Here is a 27,665-nt window from a genome sequence, read left to right as displayed (position 1 = left end):
GAAATGGAACTATAGCAAGGGTGGCTTGTCTCTGAAGGCCCTGAGGCTTCCCACCAAGCCGGTCAGAACAATGTAGGCCTTGGTGGGGAAAGCTTATATAGTGACAGGTCAGGTCGGTGCATTTCTGTACACCATAGTGGTGTTACAGGCATACCAGGCTGACCTGCTTAAGGACCTGAGTGAGAGCGAGGGTAGCTTCCAGCGTGATTTGTAAAGCCCCGAATGGCTGGTTCCCTTAGTAAACTTTCTGGCAGCATTGAAACTTCTGCCAAAATTGCTCACAATGGATTCTGCAGACTGTAGAGAGAGGTGGTTCTCTCCCACCTTGTTTCAACATGGTTGTCCCCACACTAGTGGGCACCAAGCAGGCTCTGGTAATGGAACAAGAAGTAGAAACTCTCTTGAGGAAGGAGGCAATAGAATGTGTTCTTTCTCTCTTGAGAGAGTCCAGGTTCTACAGCCGATACTTCATAGTTCTGAAGAAGGATTGTGTGTTGCGTCCGATCAGAGATCTGTGTCTGCTGAACCATGCTATCAAATGCATTCGGTTCAAAAAGCTTTTGGTTCAGATTGTGTCTCAGATCAGGTCAAAATACTGGTTTGTTATGATAGATCTCAAGGATGCATACTTCCATGTATCCATCCTTCCTCAACACCGGAAGTTCCTGAGGTATGCTTTTGGGGGTGAAGCATACCAATATTGGGTTCTTCCCTTCGGCCATATACCAAATTATATTGATGACTGGCTGATACTACTGCAGTCTAAGCAGCAGGTGATTTGGCATTGAGATGTCATCCTCACCCATATAATAGCTCAGGACTAGAGGTGAAAGGTTTACTTTTACTTGAGTAGAATAAGACTAAAGTATTCAACTTTGCTACATTTATTTTTCACCAAAAGTACAAAAAAAAAATTACTAAGGTGCAAATGGAGAAGAGCGAACTGGCGTTTGATGGGCACTTTTCAAACTGCTCGGGTAGAGTCCTGCACTTCAGCCAATAACAGACAGGTCTGACTCGGGTGCAAAACCAATCAAAACTTCCAGTTCAGCTGAGGGGGCGAGGCGTTCAAACCGTGCTATGCTTTGACTGTCAATCACCGGCATTGTCGTTTTGAATCAGCATCATTAGCATTTCAGTATTTTAGTGAATGTGAGCTATGCTCTGATCTTAAATCGTAATTTTTGTCAGCTCCTGAAATGGATAATACCATCAATATTACACTCGGCTGATAGAAGGACACAGTTATTGCATGTATGGAAAAAGAACAATGTAAGTGTCTAAAATACATGCACATAGTTTAGTTGAATGGTTAAAATTGCCCTCTTTAACAGTGCAGTTAAACTAAATGTACAAAGCTAAAATAACCTCAACATTGAAATAAGAGCGCATACATTTTTTGTGCATCTGGCTGATAGAACAAACATGATTTATCTGTCAGTCAGTTGCATTTAAACTCACTTTTTCTGTGTGCATGCTTTGGATGTGTGAGCACATGGGCATATAAATAAGATGTAGTCTATGTATGACTGTATGACTGGATGATTTATTCATATCCAAAATGAGACGATATGGACATTACGGAGCGCTAAACACTCTCATGCAGTGCTTGTTTCATTCATATCCGAAGCAATCTCATGCAGAAAGTCCAAAACGGCCTAGTAGAAGTAATAAATTATGACATGCAGGAAATCCCTAATATGGACAAAGGCATCCCACTATTGCTCTAGCAAAAAAATAAATAAATAAATAAATAAATAATTGGTAATTTCTGGTAATTTCAAGGTAATTAATAATCCAGTGCTAATTGACATAACATTTAATACATAAAACAAACCAAAAATCCTCATTATGAAAATACATAAACAAATAAAAAAATAAACAATAGAAAAATAAAGAAAAAAAAAAAAAAAAAAAAAAAAAATTATTGGTTATCATCCAGCAGTGTATTTGATTTCTTATCCAATTAAAATACATGCGAAAAAATAAAGCCTTTCAATTAGACGAAAGTCAACTTTTTTTTTTCTTTTTTTTTTACATTTCTGTCCCCCATTTTGTTTTCTCTGCTGCACAAACATCTTTGTGTAAGTGTTCTTTAGCCTATTGATTTTTATTCACAGTATTCAGATAACAAGGACATATTTTGCAATACGAGTTAGAATAAATGTGAATGATATCTAAGATTTTTCATATTTTATTTATTTATTTATTTATTTATTTATTATTTTTACCTAATTTGAATCAAAATTAGGAATTGACAAGAATCAGAATCATGAAATTCAAATGATGCCCAACCTTACCCATATGCCACGTTATTTTTTACTGGTACATTTCATTTCACACTGTTTTAAATGCTTTCTTTTCTTTTAAACCCTTACTTACCCTTCTTTGCTTTTGCCCTTCTTAAAAACAATCACATAATCTTATACATGAATGTACTTTTTTAAAAATTAGTTATAAAACAGTTGCTCCTGGCAACAGGGATAGGTAGTATGTTTGCTTAACATATTGTCAAACTTGACAATTTATGAGACTAATATCATGTTTTGCTCCAAAATCACTATACAACATCAGTCGTGTTTGAAACAATTAGCTTCTGTGGTTCCATGTTGCTTCTTATCACAGTGAGACAGAAAAAAATCTTTATAATAATCTTTATTGTGATACAAGCTATGTCAATTAGCATTGCACTGTATTGCAGTTGGGTGTTTATTGTCTTCCACGTTTCATCAGTCAATGCGTCTCTACCTGCATGTTATTCAGCTGTAGTGATATCTAATGCATTTGTCCATATAAGGAATTTCCTGGGTTTCACTTGTGAAAGAAACATTAAAGTACATGCATGTTAGGGTTAGGGTTAACCCTGCTCCATAATGCTCACATTGTTTCATTTTGGGTAAAAATAGAAAAATAATACTAAAGTACTTTGTAACGCAGTAACTTGATTAGTTTTTCAGCAAACTACTTTTTTACTCTTACTTGAGTCATATTATTTTTCAGTACTTTTACTCACGTCACTTAATAAAATTGAGGTTAAACCACTGGAGTCACATGGAGTACTTTAACAATGTCTTTCCTACCGTTCTGGGCTTTGAATGTGTAAGTTGGTTACTGCCTATGGAAAGACAGAAAGCTCTTGAATTTCATCAAAAATATCTTAATTTGTGTTTGGAAGAGTAACAAAGGTCTTACGGGTGTGAAACTACATGAGGTTGAATTAATGAAAGAATTTCCATTTCTGGGTGAACTATCCCTTTAATTCGTCCATGGTTCCACCTTCCAACTGAAAAAAAAAAAAAGAAAAACTGTTTGGTGCTCAGTGCAAACTGTCTTAGTATGTACTAAAATATCAGATATTGCTCACTGAATTTTATTACAGGACAGAAGATAAAGCTGTGCTGCTCTACAACTTTGCTTTCTAGCTGACAAGTGACGTTAACTTGCTCGTAAAAGTTAGCTACTTGTTTCTAAGGACAAAATGAAATTTTTAAAGGGGTTTTATGAAAGAATTTTCAAGTATTAATCACTTTTTTATTACCAATGTGTGAACAGCATGTAACGAAACTTTAAAAAGTGAGAGCCTGTAATGTTTATGTTAGGGTGATCAAACATGCCATTTTCCCAGGACACATCCTGGCCGGGATTTCTATATTGCCTAAAATATACACATTTTGGCTTTGTTTGCGCTGCGCAGACCAATTGTTGTATGACAGAGCAGAGGGCTTCTTGTGCTTTTGAATCGCTCTCACGATACTTTGATGTCATGCACCGATCGGTAAGCTCAGTGCTGCTTCAAGTCGAACACTAATATGTACATGTATTTGCATCGCTTTGACCGTTCTCTATAGATCCCACCTTCTCATGCACCACAATTGGTCGATTACGTCCAATGTCTGCATGTTATTGGACAAACGATCATTACCTTCATTAAGTATGAAAACAGGAAACCAAAGCCAAAACCTGGATATTTTAGGCAATATAGAAATCCTGGCCAGGACGTGTCCTGGGAAAATGGCACGTTTGGTCACCCTAGTTTATGTGATATTTTTTACTCTGGAAAACCAAGGGAAACTATCATAACAGTGTAATTTTAATGAAACTTATCTGTTGACATGATGTTGGTGAATCACACTGGGTGCTTCTCAATATACCTCCTTGTTTCCTGTTTCCTCAGTCCTCCATACTATGACCTGGAAACCCATTGAGCTCAGCCATCTTGAAGGACATCTCAATTCTCTAATTGCACCACGAGGAGGCGAGGTTCGAGGAGTGAGGAGGCTTCCAGGGAGTTATGAGTGAGGATACACAGGTGTATCCTTTGCGGAAGGTTTTTTTTTTTTTTTTAATCTAAAAATCTGACGCACTTATAAATTCTCCTCCCCCTTCACATCTGTTGTTATAATTTTAATTTATATTTTACCTTTGCAGTTTAAATAAACCATCCATGTCATATATTTTAAACAGGGCATCTTGCTTAATTAATATTTGTTATGAATGTCTTAAATAACAAACTTTAACAACATAAGGGCAGATCTCTTCAGGGCAGCTGATGATGCTTTGAAGTGATGCTAAAGGGAGCGAGGATATATCGTTTCACTCGATTCCATCCTCGCGACTTTTCCTTGAGTTCTTCTCTCGCATCCTGAAGGGGTGGAGCAAAGACACGAGGAAAGGAAGCAAGGAAAGGGAACAAGGATGCACAAATAAGAATTGAGAAGCACCAATTGGCTGTCAATCACTCGCATTACTATAGAGTGTGTGCAAGAGCATAAGCAATAAGTTGCTGGCTACGGCTCACTTGATGGCCACCGGTGTCTCTAATAACAAGGGTTTCTGAATTCTACAGCCCTATCAGCCTTTTAGCAGTTAATCTTTACTGTTGACAGTGAAATAGCTTGAGCCATCCTCTTGAGGACTGCTTAATTTTTGACACGCTGATAAAGAAAGCACTTGTGTAAGAGTCCCATGAAACATGAGTTACAATAAAAGCTTAAGGACTTGTAGAAGGAAGCTAAAATTGCATGGTTGTGTCAGCAAATGTGTTTTACTTTTATTAACACTACTCTTTTCCAGTGAACCTGGGTTCCCTTTCAGTAGGTCACTCTTGACGTCATGTCAGATGACCGATGAATTGGGATCTCACTTAGAGAGACCAATCTACTTCGAGTGTAAACTAAACAAGCCAATGCACATTTAGCACGCTGAGGTAGTGTTTGTGGATGAGTCATGTTCTCATTGCGGGAAGATGAACATCTTGGAGTCACGGGCCAAGCTCCATTTCCTCAAAGGGGCAGAGCTCCGTTGCCTCTGCCTTGATCTAGTTCTCATCATGGCAGCAGTCAGGTGGAGACTACTTCAGGCAGTAGCATGGGCAGTCTTAGGGTAACAGTGATGGCAAATCCTCTAGGGAACCAACTGTTGGGGGACCATCACTCCTCTTGTACTCCTCAACCAGTTGAGCTGCCAATGGAACCTACCAGCAATAACCTTAGGCACTCCTCCGATAACTGGATTTCGATCACTGCATCGGAGGGTGAGCCGGAGCTTTCTGGAAAGGAAGAATCAGCTGCGCTGCTGTCCTCCGGGACTGCATCAATGCCTGAATCAGATCCGAAAATAATGGCTATGCTTTCCTGGGCCGGGTAGGGTAGGGCTCGAGTGGAGACCTCCACCGTGTCCCGAACACTCAAGGTTGGATGACTGGTTCGTCGGGGGGTTCCACGCTGGTTCTCAGCACCCCGCCCCGGTGCCATTCTTCCCGGAGGTGAATGAGGGACTTACCAGGTTGTGGATGGCACCTTTTTCTGCCAGAAACCTACCTGCTAAACTCCTCCTCCCTCACCACTCTCGACGGTGGTGCAGCTAGGGGGTATACGGGGGTCCCCCCTGGTGGAACAGTTGGCTGCAAGGTAGTTGTGTCCTAATACTGCCTCAACCCAGCAGGGTGAACCGTGCCCCCTCTCCCGGGTCTGTCGGTACTCATCTGGCCTTTCCGGCAATGCTTATACAGCTTGTGGAGAAGCTGCCTCCGCCTTACATGCTACTGTGTTACTGCAGGTTCTTTAGGCTAAAGAACTGATGCTGACAAAGTTCAGTTCCTCAAGGTCCCTGTGTACCAGACCAGCCTTTTCGGCAACACAGTCAAGAACATGGCCCATCAGTTCTAAGCTGCACAGAAGCAGACTGAGGCAGTCCAACCTTCTGCCCTGTTGGGCAGCTGCTGCCTCCACCTGTCCGCAGGCCGCAGCTCCCCAGCCTGCTCGTCACCGAGGGTGGCCTCCTGCGTCCACCCCTGCTCCTGTGCCACATCCACAGCAGCCTAAAGCAAGTGGCGCAGTGAAGCTGGCAACCCAGAGAGAGAGGGGTGCACCTCTCCCTTCCCCGGAGCAGGGTCACCTGGGCTGGTTTGCAGCCATCGACCAGAAGGACGCTTACTTTCATGTGTCGATCCTTCCGCACCACAGACCATTGCTGTGGTTCATGTCCAAATGATGAGCATATCAGTACGAGGTCCTGCCCTCCAGGCTGTCCCTGTCGCCCGGTGTCTTCACGTAATTTGCTGAAGCAGCGCTTGTAACCCTGAGAGAACAGGGCATTCATATTTTCAACTACCTCGATGACTGGCTCGTACTAGCTCAGTCTCAGGATCAGTTATGTGCACACAGGGACTTGGGTCTTCGGGTCAACTGGGAAAAGAGCATACTCTCCTTGGAGAGGATCTCTTTTCTCGGTATAGAGTTGGATTCGGTCCAGCATATGCTGTGGTTCACACGGATGCCTCTACCACCGGCTGGGGGGCAACGTTCTACGGGCTTGCAGTGTTGGGGGTTTTGATGGGCCCCCAAGTGCACTGGCATATCAACTGCCTAGAGTTGCTGGCAGTGCGCCTTGCCTTGATCCATCTCAAAGGTCGCTTACGAGGCAAGCACATACTGGCAAGCACGTACTGGTCTGCACGGACAACACTGCGACCGCTGCATGCATATATAGACACTGTGCAAGATCAGGGAGGACGAGGAGCAGGCCCTGCTCGTAGCGCCTTACTGGACCACTGGACCACTCAGACTTGGTTCCCGGAACTGATGATCCTTGTGACAGCCCCTCCTTGGCTGATTCCTCTAAGGAAGGATCTACTGATTCAGAGACAGGGCACCCTGCGGCACCCACGTCCAGACCTCTGGAAACTTCATATAATTAGCTTCAGTCATAACCATGCTTAAAAAGTCATTTACCAAGTGTATGCTGATTTGAAAGTGACAGTGAAAGTGACATGACATACAGCCAAGTATGGTGACCCATACTCAGAATTCGTGCTCTGCATTTAACCCATCCAAAGTGCACATACACAGCAGTGAACACACACACACACCCGGAGCAGTGGGCAGCCATTTATACTGTGGCGCCCGGGGAGCAGTGGGGGGTTCAGTGCCTTGCTCAAGAACACCTCAGTCGTGGTGTTGCCGGCCCAAGACTCAAACCCACAACCTTAGGGTTAGGAGTCAAACTCTCTAACCACTAAGCCACGACTTGGTAGTCTTAGCTGGTCTGCCCTGTTTTAGGTTGGTGTTACAGATGTTTGGGGTCTTTTATTTTTTTTTATTTTTTTTTTTTTTAGCTGGTCAGGCTGGGAGTCTAGCTATATCAGATAGGGAACATGTTGGTCAGGCTAGGAGACCATTTTAAATCAACTAAGACAAGCTTAATCCAGGATTTTCCCTGAAGGGCAAGGGAACAAAACAAGTTCTGCTGAGAGCTAGCTGCCAAACAATTTGCGTTAAAAAAATAAATAAATAAAAAACAACAAAAAATAAAATAAAATAAAATAAAATAAAATAATTATTTAATTAAATTAAATTTGACCAAGGTGGCAGTTTTGCTGATTTGGCTGGCTGGCCATTTGATCTCTCAGCCTGACCATCAGACAAGCCTCAGTTAATGAAAATATGAAACTTAACTTACAAAACAATTCCACACTAATTTTGGTTTTCAGCAGTGGCATCCTGGTTTTTATCATTGTTGTGATGTGAAAATGCAAGAACTAAGAGGGCATTTAGCCCACTAATCAATACTAATGGGTTATCACACTTAATACTATATACAAAAACGACATAAAATGAACAACGTTTAAAATGCCTACACTGTAGCAGTGTAGATTATTTAATTTGTGTACATTGATCAGATGTTTTTGATAACTAATACAGCTTTGTTCGGGTCACTATCTGAGGCAGATTTGCTCTTGTTTTTTGTTTTTTTTAATCCCGACTGGAAGCCGCAGTTCATGCAAAATGCCTGTGATAAATATCCACAGAGAGGCTGCATTGTTCAAAATAAAATTAATTAAATAATCAATTAAATTAAATTAAATAAAAGTATTGGTCTGTCAAGTCTGACTTGTAATCCTCTGTGGTTGTCTGGTCCTCCTCCAGAAGAGTGCTGCTATAAGGTAGTGATGTGAGATGAATACTGCTTCCCTATGGCATTAATTGAAGAGGAACGTGAAAGCTGACTTCTTACTCAAAGCTCTGAGCTCTCCAGACAGGAAGGTCAAGGTTAATGTAGCCTTGACTATATTTATGTATGACTTAATATGTAGAGCAAATTGATCAAGATTAAAATCATGTCACAGGCATGACAAAATTCAAAGGTTTTACACTTTGAAGAACTATCTACACCCAATTTTTCTCATTAATATCAGAGGCATTCTGAGATCTGGAAAAACATTTGAGAACTTCATCCTTTGAGGATAAAAGCTCCTTCTGTTAAGTTAAGATCCGACTTGGCTGTGATGTAGCAATAAAACCGCACGTCAATTTCTGTGAGTGGATATCCAATGTATTCTTATGCATTTTGTTCAACTGATTTGACATCAGATTATGGCTTTTTTAACAGTCACTGGCAGTTTTTTTTAGGTTAAATTAAATTATAACTTTACGCCAGGCATAATTGTCCACTCATTTAAAAAGACATTATTAGTTTAATTTTAGCACATAAGCAGTGAAGAGGCTCGGATTACAATAGTTGCATTAAAATGATATTAAAACTATGAATTATTTTATAATGATAAAAATGGCAGCTACAAAGCGGCAGTTATCAAAACAATTATTAGGACATTACAGCAAAGCCCTAAAAAATGCAACCTAGACTCATAAGAATACATACCTCTGTGCACAATTTGTGCAACACCGTTTTTACGTACAGTACCTTACTATACGTTTTGCCATAGTTTCAAAGAAAATTATGTCCACTGAGTGGTGCTAAAACACTGGTTCAATTTGTGAACCCTGGCACATTTTTATTTTGTTGATATAGGTATGTATTGCTGTGTTTTTATTATATTGCTTCTGGTACTTATTACGGAGGTTCAGAATTCAAATATCAGGGAACTCTTGCTAAAAGTTAAGGCTCTATCGTGTTGGAAATATGCCCTACACCAAACCTAACCATAAACCTACCTGATAGTGTTAACAAATGCAAAACTGATATAAAAACACATTTGTTGATGTAACCGTGCCATTTGAACTTACTTATATGCAGATTTGAACTGCTTTGTTGAACTGTGGTTACAGGGGACTCTAACCAGAGCTCCTCACCTCTCAAGTACAGCTACCGAACAAACCTACCGTCTATGAAAACCCATAGATATGAAGCTGGATATGTGTGAAGCTAATATTAAAAAGCATCAGTTTTCAAATCTCCCAGCATATTAATATTGTTTTGAAGTCATAACATGATATTCTTCAAGTAACTGCGCAAAAATTACACTTTATTAATCAAAACTCTGTAAATTTGTGTGAAAAGGAATAAAAGGTGTCAGAGTTTTACTGCCTCTAGTGTTCATTTATTTTGGAAACTGCAGTGATATGTACCTATCAGTCTGTATTTCGCGTCTTGCTAAAAAGTGCACCCAGGTACATTTATGCCATGAAACCAGGCAGAAAAAATTATGCCTGTTTGGAAACATGGCACTGCAGCTGTCTAAACAATCTCGTGGCCACTGTTAGTTCATATGATGGGCTACGAAAAGCACCACTGGATTGGTGCTCTCAGCAGAATAAATTGAAATGGATGAAATGGTTTGATGGACGCAATTTTCTTTCTTGTGCTGATGTACTGAATAGCCAATAGCCAATGTGAGGATGGCCCAAAGGTCTCTTTTTCTAGAAGGCACTTTATTAAAAAAGAAAAAAAAAGAAAAAAGGATATATATATATATATATATGTTGTGTACAGTGTCTATTGATACAGATTTATTATATCGTTCATATCGCTGTATGTAAATCTTCACAGTGCGTAGTACTAAAAGTTGTTGACACATTGGAGTGTTAAAGAAACGTCTATTATCTATTAATGAGAAACAGGATAAGGATCGATGTGTATTTAATTCATTGTGAAGACTATGCAGAGTTTTATTTTTTATTTATTTATTTTTTATTCCTGAATACTACTGCTAGATAGACCTTACTGGAAAATTTAAAGTACTATAATTTCATAAGCATATGTGCTTTACTGTATTTGTCCTAAAGTTTTGCTTTTTATCTAATTAAATAAAATAAAGTTATGGACCAGTTTTTTGTAGGAAATAGTTACTGAAATATAAGGTCTATCATTTTGCAAGCGCATATTTAAATTATGATTTTAATTTGTTTTTATATTTCATTCTGTATTACCTGAGCTGTGATTTTAATTATTTTATTTTATTTTATTTTATTTTAATTTGTTTTTAGGCATTACATCCTTATGGCAAAGACAATTGTATTGGATTGTAATTGGATGTAACATAACATAGAAAAGGTTAGAAAGTGATTTTAGACTAAAATTATGGTATAAGGAAAATTGCTTATGTTTTGTAGCTATACTTTTAAAACAGTATTTTATTGTTCACAGGTTAAAACCCGCACCATCATCAACCATAAAAAACTCACCACAACAACATGATTGTTGATTTTTCAATTGTGGGACAATTCAAAATTTATCAGCATTATGCAACAAATGCTGTCGACTGAGCTTAATTTACTGAACCCGGAATATTCCTTTAAGACTGTCATAGTAGTAATGTATGAAGCTTTTCTTTTGGGGCATTTAGCAACTTTTTAATCAGTTACTCTTGCTGATGCATGTTGATTTGTAAACACTGTTTCTCTCTGCTGATGCGGTTTGTCCAGGAATGGCATATGCATAACCTATTGTTATTCCTTTGACACATTAAATAATTTAGCAACATTTGTTTTGTGCAATGCAGACACACACTATGTTAGACAGCTTACATTTGCTTTGACAATATCACTGAAGGTTTCTTTGTGGACCCCAAAATCATTCTTCTATGGCATCACTGCAAAAACCTCTTTTGGAACCTTTATTTTTAAGACTGTATGTCATGTAAAAGAAAAAGAAAAATGAATAATAAATAAAAACTGCTGTGTGCCCTGCTATTCATTTCTAACACAATATTGAATTTAACAGCTGAGCAGTGTTGACAGAGCTTTGTGTTGCAGGCTGCCAGTCCACTTCTGCCATTTCAGAGCTGAGCCATTAGGGAATGTCATTACGGCTATTGATTTGCTTGTTTGCATTCATTCATAAAGTTGTTGTACAGCATGGAGAGAAAGACTCCAGTTGTGATTTTGAGGCAGCGTTCAGAATAGCCACCGCTTCTTGAATCAGCATGTGAGCATTTACACATTATTCTGTCCATTCTACTGTTATTATTTCTATCTGTATATCAACCTAGCCAATTTAATGTCAAAATAACTATAATTCAGTAGATACTAAATGTTACTAGCAGTCCATGAGAGATTTAAAAACATGTAGCCTAAATAAATGGCACTGATGGCTTGGACTGTCTGAAAAGTTGTTGGAACAAGGATGCAGCATGACTGTGTGAGATTTATTTTGCACAACAGCTCAATAAACAAGAAGTTAACAAAAATACTTATAAATATAGACACAGCATAACAGCAAACTACTATAGTTTGTATTCCTTTTTTCTTTTCTTTTTTGGCATTCGCCAATAAACAATATGAATAAATACATTTTAAAAATCATGGACGAAAAAGAATTTGGTAAATCACATTTATAAGACAATAAAATGTGAGATATATTAAATAAAGAGATACTAATGTATAACTATGAGATAAAAGTCAGAATTATGAGAAACTATGTTGAAATTATGAGATTTAAAAAATCAAAATGATGAGATACTAAGTCACAATTATGAGATAAAATTCAAAATGATGACATACTAAATCACAATTATGAGATAAAAAGTCAAAATTATGACAAAGGTCAAAATTATTAGATAAAGCCAAATTTATGACTTAAAACTTAAATTCTACCTTTCATATCATTTTTTTTTTTTTTTATCTAATAATTACAAATTTTTAATCACATAATTGACTTAGGGCCAGATTTACTAACAGCTTGCACCAGCACATCACCCATAATTTTGACTTTGAAGATAATATTTATGCATAGTTTTTTTTTGTGTGTGTGTGTGTGTGTGTGTGTGTGTGTGTGTGTGTGTGTGTGTGTGTGTGTGTGTGTGTGTGTGTGTTTTTTTGTGTGTGTGTGTGTGTGTGTGTGTGTGTGTGTGGTGGAAATAGGCTTCAGTAGTTTTTGAACCAGTGAATTATTTAGTGACTCACTCATGAAGAAAGCCACTTGTTTTGTTCCAGAATGATTTTTTTTTTCTTTTTTATTTATTTTTTACAAATCAGTTGAGTGAGTGATTTAGTGACTCTTATAAAGATACGATTGTAACCACCACTTTACACTGGGCATGGTAGAAATCAATTAAAATTAAAACAGTACAATGTGACCAATACAATATAATATCAAATAAAGATGGCTTTTGTTTGTAGCTTTCAATGAAATGTAATAGGGGAGAAATGGATTATTAATTGTTTTATAATACACCATATGTGAAATTCAATAATAAGTAATCATTTGATAATATTAAAAATCATTAGTAAATCTAAACAATGTGCCTCAGTGCCACATTTATATGAATACAGTGTCACAGAATAATAGTGTGTTGTTGCAGTGCAGAATTGTGAATAAGGCTGACTGAATGCTTTGGGAAATCTGGCAGTAAATCCTCTCGTTGGCAAGTTTGCTCCTGAGGCGACCTCTGGCATATGGCATATGTACCCCACACTGTGGTAGCACTTGCTGCCTACTGTTCTAACAGCGCCTGTCAACCAGGGGGGTTTGGCCATACTGTAGGCCAGACGGAGACCAGGGAATGGTGCACGGTCCAGGCCAAAGGGTCAGTCTGCTTAAGGACGGCTGGAGAACAATCACAACATACTATGAGCACTAAAGCGTCGAGCTCTCACCTGTGCTGTCATCGTAAACCACAGTGACCATTTTCCACTTGAAGAAGTGAACCAAATCTAAAATGGCTCTGCTGAGGGAGGAGAAGTCTGGGTAAAGGCTGACATAGAAGGAGTCGCGGTTGTCTGACGCTTGGTGCTTCCATTTGGTCTGGATGTGCGGCACCCCTAGAGCATTACAGATGGACTGCACCGCGTTGGCCGAAGAACTGTGGGAGGGACCGAAGATGGCCGCCACACCCAGAGAGAGCTGGTCGCAAGCTGGAGACAGAGGACAAAATGTTTATTTTCATTGTTTTATTTTGTTATTTTGTTATAATAGAAGCACCAGAGCCCAATTCATAGTTACTCACAGTGTCCAAAATAAAATTGCAACATCAGTAACTCTGAACTCATTTACTTTTATACCCCAGAGTTTTTTGCCAAAGCCACTGTGTTTTAATTGTGTCTTTGTAATCTTTAAATAAACTGTCATGGGGAAAAAAAGCACAGTTACAGTGGCAGTGGCTAATGGAGTGTATAATCATTATAAGAAAATTCAGATGTTTCCCCAGCGTGCAAATGACATATGATTGCAGTCTGCGAACCTGTCTCAGGGGTATCAGTAGTTCACTGAATCACCCCTTCTGACTCATTACATAAACCAATCATTTCTCTCTGCATATGCACCAGACGGCCACTGATGTCCCCCTGTGGTTAAATGAATTCAATCTAAAGCCCACGTCCCTCTTCATATATCTCACAGCACATTTGTTTCTGATTGTGTAGGGTCTCGCTGTAGACAGCTGATGGCTGAAGATGGCTTTACCTTTTCTGGAAGCCTCAAAACTGTCATGGATGTTTATCCTTTGGATGTCGTATGTAAGTGTGGTGTTTGGCAGTAAAGTTCTGTTCCTGTTGATTGTATTTAAAGCAAACTTAAAGGCAAGTTCTTCAGCACCAGATGGGCCACTTTCAATGGATTCAAATATCCCCCCTAAAAGAGAGAGAGAGAGAGAGAGAGAGAGAGAGTGAGAAAAAAACAGTTTTATTAACCTATTACCTTCTTGGCTCTGGTTTCCATAGAAATCAACAAATAATAAAAATATATAAATAAAATAATATAAATAATAAAAAATATAAATATATAATATAATATAATATAATATAATATAATATACCAGATTAGTGAAAAAAATAAAAAATAAAAAAAATAAAAAAACAAACCTTTAAAGTGTACATTTATTGCATGCTTGGATTTATACACTTAATAAATTAGTAATCTTTCAACTTGTATTTAAAGTTTATTTTCCATTTCTGTTATAAAACAAGACAAATACCATGTTGACAACTAAATGAAAATGTATTTTAGCTTAAATTGGTATTAAATGCAATTAGTTTAACTTAAGAGTGTTTTTGACCCACTTAAGTAGGACTTCAGTACATCTTTATATATGATGTCGTAATTACTTCTAATGTCTTTGAATTATGGTTAAAGTTAAATGGTGATTGCACTGACATGCATTTATGGTAAACTAAAATATACATGAATGCAATTTCTATTGAAACTTGTGTGCTTGTATGTCATGTATTTGTACATATTAATACATACAGTACATATTTGTAATTGCACATTTGTAATGAAAAGTACACTACAAATGCAAATTCAATAATACAAATTAACACTTTTTTCACAAAACAAATTAATTTTGAGGTAGAAATGTAATGCACAAGTAGAAATATCAGCATAAATAAAAGAACAGGAAAATATGTGATATGGCATCAATGCAGGTTAAGTGAATGTCAAAGAACAGTGTAATGTAAGAAGTTGGATGCGGAAAAGTAAATTACTGTTTGCTTGGACTCAACCTATCCGAGCATATAATAGATATATATCCAAGCTCCTTACAGAAGGTATGTTTTTAGAGCGCTAGCTACACAACAGCTTTCTCTTTGTGGGTTTGTTTGACAGGCTTTATATAAATGGATGCCTTTAGTGTTGGGGACTGATGTGTTCTGATTGGCTGGCGAATCAATCAATCAAGCCCTGGGGAGCAGTGAAGCACAGCATAGAGAGATTGAAGTGTTTTGCTTGGGTCAGTCAGCAGTTTGCCCCTGTTGACTCACCATATGTCAGACTAGAGCTCGATTCAGTGTTTTTCTTACACTCACTGGAGGCTCCATTATTGAAATGATCCCTCAAGACAGTACAAATAAAAGCATTTCACCGGCACACACTGTCTTTACACGACTCTCTACTGTCCAACATGAAGGACAAGAGCAAGTATTACTGTAGTAATTGTTGTTGTTTCAAATAGCACAGCATACTGCTGAAAACCGACAAAAAACAAACCGAGTGTAACAGTAGTATCGAAAGGATGTTTCTTCACTAATATTGTTATTTTATTTTCTTAGTTTGAAAGAAAAAAAGCCTTTAGTTAAGAAGTTAACAACTATTTGAAACCTCAATGTACTTATGAAGAAAATGTCCAAAACCTTTCCTATTTCAGTATAAAAAAAAATAAAAAATAAAACTATTGACATCAGCTGGTTTGTGAAAAGTAAAAATAGGTTCAGATGAAGAAAGGAAGAAGAGAGTAAATGACTAGAGAGTGCTTGGAACAAAACCCTTATAGGTTTGAGTTACTGTTTTTACTACCATTACTATTCATGGTTACTTCCCTTAAAAGTGCCTGATCAGACAATGCATGATGTAATGAGCATAACTTTTTTGATTATGATCATTATAGTGAAACAAAATAATGTATTGTAATGATTAAACAGTTTAAAAAGAGTGTTCATCCATCAATATGACTGAGTTATATTTTCTGACATTCAGCTTTTACACAGCACTCATGTATAGATCATGTATAGAAAAAATAATGTTGGATGTGTAATCATGTAAAATCATTTCAACAATGATGCTTATTTCCTGTGTTTACTTAAAATCATCACTTTGTTTTAATACTGAGTTGTGATGTAGAATCATATACATGCGTAAAATAAGAAATGTAATATTGATTTTCTGTATGAAAACAAATGTAAGGTTACTAAATGTCATCAGCTGATATTATAACAGAGACTCTGGGCAGGTAACAACAAACTTACCCTTAGGAAAAGCATTCGTACATGTTAAATATCCATCATCCATCTCGTAACTCATAGGGCGAGCTCTGACGTTGATAAACTGGGACTTGTATGACATAATGAATCAATTTCCTTTGGGGAAATGTCAGTTTCTCAAAGAGATCTCTGGGGGTTTGTATAGTCATTCTATCTATAAATAGTTTCAAATTACATGTAATTTACAGATTGACCATTCTAATCCTCCATCTCTTTTTATTTCAATGGGGTGAGTTGTCACACATTTTACTCCAGTGGATATTTCTCAGTTAGGTTTATGTTAAAACGTCCATTCCAGAATAGGCACATACCTTTAAAGCAATAAAGATATGCATTTGCACCAATAAATTGACACAATATATAGGAAACACACCATTAAACAACCTATTATAGGGTATACAGAAATATTTACAGTAACCAGTAAAACAATTCTGGAATGAAAAAAAAAAAAAAAATGTTTTGGACAGCAAATATTGTAATCGATTAATCAATTGCATAAGATTATAGCAACAAATAGATATAAGTTTTTACAAAAAGACCTGATCTTTGAAGGGACAGTCTATTAATGTTACTGGATTTGTTTATAACGTTGAGAGAATATCGCCTGAACTTTTCTGAAAATGTTCCCTGTTAGCTGGGTTAATTTTTTGAGAACATCTATACATCCCATACCAGCTTGTAAAAAAGCCACTGTTTTTGAGTTTTTAAGTGGTTGCTTAAAATTAATTAGGGACTTGACCAGTTTTATCACATGAAAGTGAAAACATGCAAAATGATATTCTTGTAGAGTAGACTGACAACAGATGTGCATGTTATTTTCTGTTTGCTATTGCTATCCTTTTTTAATATAACACATTCCTTGGGAATCTTCTTCATCTGCTATTCTCAGAAGTTAACTTTGATGAATATTATTGGTATTATTGGTGATTATTGGCGATTTGTTTACTCGTTGCTGTCCCATGTGGTGGTGGGAAGGAACCATGTTGAGCTGCTGAATTGGGGTGAGATTTATCTAGGAAGATATAAGAGGATTTTAGAGGGGAACAGATAAGGGGTGTGAAATCTCATCTACATAAATGTTGATTCGTATCGTTTTTATCATATGTTCAACACTACTTTTATAGCTTATTGAAATGTGCTGAGAATTGATAGCAGAAAGTCTGCTGGTCTCCACAGCTGTAGGAAGCCAGCAGCAACTAGAAACGCTCTCTTAAAAAGGACATATACTGTTTTATGGATGTGATGTGATGTGCTGGTGTCCCCATAAGGTATCTTAACAGCTTCAACAGAAAGATCATATTGGTAGACAGGCATTTTTTTGCATAGCTATGTGCTGGATCAGCATGAATCCAGCCATAATCACCAGGACCAGCATGGAAATGTATTCAATTATTCACCAGGACAGGGTCAGAAAATACATAAATGGTCAGGGACTCCACTTGAACTAGAGATAATTACAGGATACAAAAGGTATTCATTTCTCCAGCCCACTACAGATGAAATTTATATTGCTCAGTTGTATTGAAGTTTCACTTCACAGCTCTCAGAAATAATTTTAAAGTAGCAATGTTGTTGCAGATGTTTATGAAACATTCTCCTCCAAATGAGACAATTGCATTAGTACTGAGCACCGCACATGGCATGCAGGAAAAAACAGTTGGCTAAATCGTGTGCATGATTTACTATTTTGTTCCCTCGATTTATAAATTGTGAGCACGATTTACTAATTTGTTTGCTGAATTTGCTAAATCGTGCACATGATTTATAAATCGAGAAAACAAATTAGTAAATTGTGTGCATAATCGTGTGCACATTTTAGTACATCAAGGGAACTAATTAGAAATTTGTGTGCATATTTTTTCTTGCATGTCATTTGCGAGGCTCCGTACTATAGTAAGTGAATAGAGCTATAAAAATAATGTGGATATCTCCAATAGTTTAATCGCAGAAGAATTTTTGTTTCTCAAATTTATACTGAGATCTCTGACTTTTGGTTGTAGACTTTGGTATCTTGGAAAAACAGCATGCATATTTAAATTTCAATGGTAACACTTTAATTTAGGGGTTACTTCTCACTATCAAAAAGTTGTTTGTTAGCATGCATATTCCTAGCATATTGGCTGTTTATTAAAGCAAATATGAATGTCTTATTCTGCATGTCCATATTCTACATCCCACATCTTACCCCACACCAAAAATGGTTCTTAGGACAAAACTTAAGAAGAATTCAAATTCTTGAAAGCTTGAAAAAAAAAAAAAAAAAAAAAAAAAAAAAATTCTAATACGATATGGAGTTTTTCTTTCATTCAAGTCAAGTTTCCATCATGCATTGATCTGTTCTGGCTATCTGTATTATGTCTTTGCGTGAAGTGATGGGGCAGTGTAAAATCTATAATTTTCAGGTCTTTAAGAGCAGAAAATGCACAGCAAGTCCCTGCATGTGACAGACCATGAGGCAACTGCACAGAGATCTAAAGGTGAAACATCTATCTCAACATTCAAGAGAACAGGGAAAAAAATTACACAGAGAAATTAATAACAAAGCTAGTTTTGGTTTGATGCATCTAGGGAGGAGAGGTTATTTATGTGGAAAATGCTAGTATTTTCTCTCCCCAGTGGTGACAGTTTGATGGCAATCAGTGTCAGATTATCAGCCTAGCATATCGGGATGCGTAGTGCAGCGTAACAAGCTTGTAGGACACATTCCATCTTTATCAAACCTGGAGCTGTGATGCAGGAGACAAGGAGCGTGGACTCTGGGTTGAGAAAGAACAGCATGTTTCAACAGGGCTTAGTCTCTGCATACAGCAAGGCTCAAAGATGTGTACTCCAGTAACACAAAATCATACATGAAACTATAAGAATTCATTTCAGGTTTAATTTCAAATGTCCTTCTCAAACTAGCTTGCTCTTTTGAACTGTTTTAAAGCTGCCATGTTTAATATGTGGTGTTAAAATAATTTCTTCTAACCCAGTTTAATGAGTAGAGTCAAATATTTAAGTTTGCTATTGGTATGTTAACTTTCTTAAGATTTTAAACACTGTGACTCTGCAGCACTTTAAATAGATTGTCTACTTCTGGCTCAACCAAGGCAACAAAACCAGAGGAGCATATCAGGACAAGGCCTTATAAATCAACAAAACCAACCCAGGCTCATTGGAAAAAAAGTGCCTGTGGTGACACTTCAGCAAAATTATATTCATGGCATGTCCAAGTGAAATGTCCAGTGTGTGGTGCTACAACCATGTTAAATTTTCTCCAAAACAGATGAATGTGAATGTGGCAACATTACATTGGTTGTTGTACTGTACATATCAGGGAAGTACAGAAATGTCTAGTATGTGTCTCTAAAAAAATGTAATACTCTATTGCATTATGTACCACCTACTGTATATAAACCATATTCTTAATATCACCAATAGTGATAACAAAAGCAAATGTGAGATAAATTCACTTTTGCTGAATAAATCATGTAATTGTTCACTTCTACAAGTCGTTGAGCTTGTTTATTGTGACTTGTGTTTCATGGGACTCGTTCCTGAATGCTCCACATCGCAAGTGCAATGTTGTACCGGGTTGGCTACTGAGTAAGTTTACTACATCAGAAAAGTCATACATTTAGAACTGGTTATGTGATACAAACATGAAAATGTATTAGTTTACAAATCATGCATCATGTAAATGTGTTTTGAGGTCACAATATATGCAAGGAACCAAGCAAAATAAGTCCCTATTGATTTATAATCTGCCCCCTAATCATAATTTATATTTTGAAAACTGCAGTGAAAAAAACAGTAGTCTTGGACTTTAGGCTGACACATACTGGTGTGGCTGTAACATCTCTAAAAAGTATAACATCTTATAAAAGAAAAGTCTTCAGTTACGGATGTCATTGTATAAATGAATCATGTTCATTAAAAGAAAGTAGCTTACACATGGGAGTTACCAAGATATTCGGCTGGTCATGTGGCACTGTTGTAAACACACTGTAGGGACACCCTTATGCAGAATAAACAGCTTTAAAACTGCTCCAGAACTTTCCAGCTTTAAAAGTATGCCCAGTTAAATTCCAGTAAAACATTTTTCTCCAGTTGTCGTTTAAAATACAACCTTGGTGTTGTTGCAACAAATGTTGGTAATCATGAAGCTTAATAGAACCATTTTTAAAATCAATTGCATGTATTAATAATTTCTCAGCCCCCAGGAAACTCCAGTGTATTGTGTAACAAAGAACCAAATTAGTTGTATTTGAGAAATGGCCTGTTCCTTACTCCAGCTGTCACAAAATCACTCGCCCTCACCATCTGCCTTTCCCTGTTTTCCTCATTATTATAATCGCTGCTACATCTTTACTAAAGACCTACTTTGAACAATGTTATCACAGTGGGATAGTCACTCAAATGTTTTTTTTTTTTATTATTTATTTTTATTTTTTGGTTTTAAGCATGTTTTCGAGCTGAACTTCTAGAAAGCTGAATGTCTTTGGCAAAAACAACCAAACAAAACACATGGTACCTTACGTCGGGTAGACCTTGTGTGAGAGAACAAACAAAAAAGACTCGACGTTTAAATCCATGATGTCCAAACACACCGTTTGCACACATTTTTTCTATTCACTTTGCTTTCAAGAAAAATAAATAAATAAATCACACAGTTATGTATGCACCGGGGAATAGAAGACAGACTCCGAAAGCTGAAAAATGACTTTGAGCACACTGCAACATACTGGCATTAACACAGCTCATTTTGTAACTGCTGAGGTGAGCTTTTGGCTTGCATTTTGTGCAGCAGCACTTTGTTAATATGCTTCAGAATAAATCTTATTATGTTTTTTTTTTTTTTTTTTTTTTTTTTACTTTCCATTTCTTTGGTCTTCAGCAGATTGATTTGCTTAACAATTATAAGAATCCCCCCAGCTTAATTCATCCACCTTGGGCCAATTTACAGAAAGCTGGGATTGTGCAGCCTTCTCCATTTTTAATGAAGATTTCTTTTGAACTTGGCCCATGGCGTATTGATTTTCCACTTGCAGTCATGTGTTTGATATGATCTTGAATGGAGATGTGGATTGGAAGATGTGCCTGGATGTGGTTTTCTTTCATTTCTCATAAGTTTTGGCCTATGACCCATCAGTATTTTACAATAATCCTTGCCCATTTAAGAGATCAGCCTTGGATCTAATGAGTTATGAATATAACCCTCACAATGCCCATCAGCTTTGATTTAGGTTTGTGTGGTGAATGCTCACTCTCAGGCTGGGCGGCCGATATAAATTGGGACATGAGGTCTCGCATTAGAGGTGGTCTGTGGGGGCCACTTGCTGGTTGGAGATCAATTGTGAACTTTTAATTCTGGGTGAGAAGTCTTTCAGCTTGGATCCCCAAAGTATAGTATATGTTAACTTTTCTTTTATCTGCCTCATGAAATCCTAAACCCTCAAACTCTATAAAAAGAAGGCTCTACGACAAAGCACATGTGCTGCTCCTGGTTTATCTTGAAAGAAAACAAAGAAAAAAATGCAACATTTCATCCCACAACTGTCCCAAAACCACCTTGACAGGCACGTAGTTTGAATCTATTCTAGGCCAACAGTCACTTCTTTTAAGCTTGGAGAAAAAAAAAAGTAAAGATGCAAAAGACGGCACACAGGGGATCTGCATCAATCTTTACATCCAGAACTATTACGGGAACATTTGTTGTCTTGTTCAGAATTAATTTCTCTGTGAATTGGGGCCAATATCCTACTTATTCATTTGAATATGTTCCAGGGCAGCCAAGAAAATTGAACCTGTGCACTTTTGCTGTGCAGACAGCTATAAGTTTCGTTGCAAATGAGTATTTTGTGACTTATGAACTTGTAGAGGGAGTGTTTTGGGCAAGAGGAACGCTGCAGAACGCGCGCTCCTGATAATGAAAAAACAACGGATAGCAAATCAAATTGACAGAAATTCTATTTTCTTGTGGTGAAAACAAACATCAACTCTGCACTGAATTACAATGGAAAGCTAAGATGGTTCAAGCATTCAGTGATAAAACATGGAACTGCGAGGCTCAGCTACCGCAAACACATTCGAAGAGAAGGATCATTTCTCTCCAGCTGCTTACAGAGCCGGAAAACATCAGGAGGTATGTGTGCGGCCTATATATCTGTGTCTTCCTTTTTAATGAAGTCTGATGAACTTGACAAAAACACTGTCGCTTTGCAGACTCTTGGTAACAAGAAGATGGCCTTACACTTGCACGGATGGCTCCTATTGGTCAGCCGACCTGACAAAGTGAATGGACCATGGCGACGCTTTGTGACTAATAGACTCCAGATCATCCTCAAGGTCACGGCCAGATGGGTTCCATGGCAACAGACAAATCTTTATCAAACCATGGACCGGTTGAAGCGAGCCACTGCTTCTAGAAGGTTCTTTGGGAATCTTTGAGATGGAACAAAGTCTGAGGGATGTGGTGAAATGAGCGAGTTGTCTAAGTAATTAACTTGTTCCCTGGGATTTTCAGACAGGAATAGATGAGAGAAAGTGTTAACACTTTTCCATCTGCACACATGCCTGGCTAGCCTGCCGTGTGTACGGACCCTGATTAAATACAGGAAAAGTGGCCATGGCAACCACATTCATGTCAATCCAACTTAATTTGTGACAAAAATCATTTAGAGCTCCATCCCATATTCCACCAGTTCACATGTTCATTTAAAGGATACGAGGGTTGAGGAAGCAGATACAGATTGCTTGTTATCTGTAGAGGGTGTTGTGCATGAGGCAAGATCACACAATATCACAATTTCCACCCTGGACAAAACTAAAGAACAGTGTTTGTGAGAGGGAAGGATGGAAACCAGAGAACTATTATAATAAGCAGGATTCCACGTAACTGTTACTGAATTCTTCAATTATACAATCTGGGTTAAATGTGTATTAATCTGCCATTATCTATTAATGTAACCGGCACTGGAAGTAATGCTCATGGTTGCTTATGCATTAAATATCATGTGTTTCCCGGGTTCTTAAAAATAAATACATTACTAAAAGAGCAATATAGATCAACAAGACCAATATAAGTCATCAAATATTTGATCATTTTGATGATCAGAATTATCATGCTACTCAATAGCTATTAGAAAACACGAGCAAAACGTCTCTTGTTGCTGGATGAAACTGTGAGTTTCCAATCCACCGGAGTGGTTTCATAGACATCAAGACATTTCTTTCGGGTTTGCACAGCGATGACCTGTGCTCCAGTCTTCTCTCCTCATGACAAGATAAGAAAGACAAAACTCCTCCTTATATATCAAATAACACTTCACACTGGATCAGCTAAGACCCATGTCTATAGAAGCCTGAATTATTGCCAGAACCACAGAAACTGTAGAAGGATGCCATAAAGTTATTAGAGACAGCAACCAGAGGTTAAGTTTATTAAACAAGGAGACAACTGGAATGGCTCAAGTCTCACACTTTGCAATGGTTGAGCTATAACTCCTACACAACCCAAGTTAAGTGTCAATCATTTCTCAAAACAGTTGGAAAAACAGCCCTATATATGTATATATACTGTATACTCTACTTTTCAACAGTTTGGGGTGATATAAATGCTGTTCGTTTGAACTTTCTATTAATCAAAGAACCAAATACATTTTAAAATATACACAAATAGAATCGGTTGTTTTAAATTGTAACAATTAAATTTTTTTACTGTACATTTGATCATATAAATGCTGTCTTGGTGAACATAAGAGATTTAAATTTTTTTTTTTTACAATTTTACTGACTTAAAGGGATACTCCTCCCCAAGGAAAACTGTGTCATTAATCACTTACCCCCATGTCGTTACAAACCTGTAAAAGCTCGGTTCGTCTTCGGAACACAATTTAAGTTATTTTGGAAGAAAACCTGGAGGCCTGTTACTGTCCCATAGACTGCCAAGTAAATAACAGTGTCAAGGTCCATAAAAGGCATGAAAGTTGTCTTCAGAATACTCCATCTGTCATCAGATGTGCAATCTGGGTTATATGAAGCAACGGGAACACTTTTTGTAAGGGAAGACAACAAAAATAACGACTTTTTTCAACAATTCCTTTGTCAATGGTCTAGTCTGTGTCTATCCATATGCTCTTCTGTGTCATTCACGCCACAAGGATGCACTGTTTTTTTTTCCAAATCAAAGCTAAATACACGTAGAAACAGTGCATCCTTGTGGCGTGGATGATAGAGAAGAGCATACGGTGATATGAAGAGACACAGAGGAGACCGCTGACAAAGGAATTATTGAATAAAGTCGTTATTTTTGTTTTCTTCTCTTACAAAAAGTGTTCCCATTGCTTCATATAACCCAAATTGCAAGTCTGATGGCAGATGGATTATTCTGACTACGACTTTCATACATTTATGGACCTTGACACTGTTATTTACTTGCCAGTCTGGGACAGTCTCAAGCCTCCAGGTTTTCATCCAAAATATCTTAAATTGTGTTCCGAAGATGAGCTTTGGAACGACGTGAGGGTAAGTGATTAATGAAAAAAAAAAAAAAAAAAAAAAATTCATTTTGGGGTGGAGTATCCCTTTAACTTTTGAAAAGAAGTGTATAGCAAATATTATCTCAAAATTAGTTTTTCCATGTAATTTTTGTGAAGCCTTAACTGAACTAAAAATGGCTCCAAGTAACTGCATACCATGATATGCAAGAAAAACTGTCTATAATAAATTATAGAAACGGTGAATACTGCAAGCACTGAACGCAGGTTGGATTTTATCAGGCTTGAGAGACTCCTTTCTCTGGATGCAACAGTGACCAGTTCTTTTACTCTCAACACAATTTAAGAGACAACAAGATTTTAAAAAAGACAATCAGCTCTCTTTTTCAGCTTATTACATGATTAGATTGGCAAATGCTTGCATGAAATGGGAAATGCAAATTTTCACAATAGCATGTGACCTCATCACAGCACATATGAGTGGTGTCCAGTTATCATTTTGCACATAAAAATGGTATTCCATGCATCCCAAAAATTCACACACTGTATATTGCAGAAGTCGTAAGAGTACTAGGCTATTTGTATGTTCTTTCCTTTCCTCCTTTAATCAGAGTTTTGTTTATTCTTCTGCACTGCTCCGCCCACCTTCTCTCCATTTCTATCTGCCACCAGGTCTTTCCAATCTCATTCAGTGAGCACAAAAGCCAGCCATCAGTGTGTGTTAATGTATCCTAGCGTGAGCTGAGCAGACAGACAGCCTGATACATTGCATCAAAGATTTGCTCAAAAAATCTAAAGCGCTTCTCAAGAGAATAACAAAATAGCCTCGGAAGTAAGCGGTGACAGTAACTGATTATAAATATTCATAGAGGCTTTTAAAAGTGGGTAATCACTTTTGCTGTTCTGCATAATGCTGCTTATTTATTCAAACGCAGGGATGCATGTGGAGAAAAGCGCGCGAGGAAAGTGTCTTGTGGGTGTGGTGAGCTGAGGAGACAAAAGCACGTATGTGTGTTTGTGTGTGTGTGTTTCGAAAACGATGTTTGGATATTCGGTGATGAGAGGCAGTGAGTGTGTGTGTGATGGGCGGTATTTCACAGTCACACATACACATTATGGGTGATAATTTATGAGGAAACAGCGGCACCTAATTAGGCCTCACACTCAGTGACATCAACATCTGAGCATGTCTGTTGAGTGCTACTGAAACACACACACACAAACACACACACACACACATTCACTCCCCTGTCTTTCATTCTGTGTTTTTATATATTTATACTTACTGTATATTTAGAGATAATGATATATTAATGATTTACTTCTAAATATTCACAGTCTACATTTAGATACAATAAAATGTTTATCTAGAGATTCATATTTACAACTATATTTTCTGATCTATCATTATATATTACGCATGTAATGTATTATATATAAAATATATAATATTTCATAACTCTAAGAAAAATCTGCCTTTCACAAATAACAAACATACTTTTTTTAACCATTTCACTTAAAAAAAATAATTAATACTTAAAAACTGTAAGCATACAAAGGCATTATGATTATATTTAATAAATATAATCTCACAATGTCATCAAGGACATCAGGTTTTAACACAGTTGTGTTTGTTTATTTTCTCTCATTAAGTATATATATATATAATATATATATATATATATATATATATATATATATATTTGTTTATTTTCTCTCATTAAGTTTAAACACTCAGCTCTGGCTTCACTCACAGCTGCTGTGTGTGGTTCTCTCCTCATTGAACACTACAGCTTGAGAGAGGCAGTCCTGCTGGATCCCTGTCTGGAAATAACACTCTTTTTTTTCTGTGTTAAATGAAATAAAACGAAAGTCCTTGCAGCACTATCACTGCCTCAATCAATGTCACACTGCAGTCACACAAAAGAGTTTGCATTAGACATCACCCACATATGCTCAGAAAAACTATGATAGATTCTGCTTACACATATACAGTACATTCATGGAAACAGCTTGCTGGCAACATAGCATGTGTCAGTAAGTATGCTGCTTTCCCTCTATATGTCTCAGAATAAAACTACACAATTGCAGTCTGTAACTCTAAATACAATACTGTCATTTCCCTTCACATTCTCACAATTCGGTATACAGCATATTGCATTGCTAATATGAACAAGACAGTCTTTAAACTAACCAAAAACATGCCATCTGATTCACACTCATCAAGATCATGAAGAGCTTCTCAAGCTGCGCTATTAAAAACATATCTTAATGCATTCTTCTTTCGGATGCTGGCTGCATTCCTGATAAGTTAGCTGTTGTTTAAAGCAATTGCTTTTGTTCAAAGAGTTTTTTATTTTTTATTTATTTATTTTTTTTTGCTTTTCTTAGTTTTACTAAATATATGAATGTTGCCATGAGCAAGATTACAGTAATGCATGTCCTTCTTGTAAAGTCCTATAATGACATCAGGTACATTTCTTTCAGTCTTTTCTTAATTTAAGGGGGGTTATAGCTATATAACTGTATTTATGCATTCATGCTGTTATGATTTATTGCATTTGTTCAGAAAAGAAGACAGATCTGTTCTATGGACATGTCAGGAAAAAAGTGTTGAGTTTGGTTTTCAGGGATGATATTTAACATTTACTGATAATTATTCATTCAATTTGAGCTTGAAAGAAGTTTTAATTGACTAAATGAATACATTTATTACATGAATTACATGATCGTCTTATTTAATTATTTTTTT

At 37.1% G+C, this 27,665-nt stretch overlaps 1 protein-coding gene across 3 annotated transcripts in view; it reads right to left on the bottom strand.

Annotated features, from left to right (window-relative positions):
- LOC109059203 (glutamate receptor ionotropic, kainate 2-like) overlaps nucleotides 1–27,665 on the bottom strand; it is a 242,839-nt gene that overhangs the window by 171,788 nt on the left and 43,386 nt on the right. For all 3 annotated transcript variants that reach the window (XM_042755741.1, XM_042755742.1, XM_042755740.1), the window contains 2 exons: nucleotides 14,140–14,307; nucleotides 13,335–13,592 (listed from right to left, as the gene is read on the bottom strand). In XM_042755741.1, coding sequence (XP_042611675.1) covers nucleotides 13,335–13,592; nucleotides 14,140–14,307 — 426 coding nt within the window. The remainder of the gene's footprint in view (nucleotides 1–13,334; nucleotides 13,593–14,139; nucleotides 14,308–27,665) is intronic.

The sequence above is a fragment of the Cyprinus carpio genome, unplaced genomic scaffold (assembly GCF_018340385.1).
Source record: "Cyprinus carpio isolate SPL01 unplaced genomic scaffold, ASM1834038v1 S000006746, whole genome shotgun sequence".
Lineage (NCBI taxonomy): Eukaryota > Metazoa > Chordata > Actinopteri > Cypriniformes > Cyprinidae > Cyprinus > Cyprinus carpio.
This window is presented reverse-complemented; position numbering and strand designations above follow the sequence as displayed.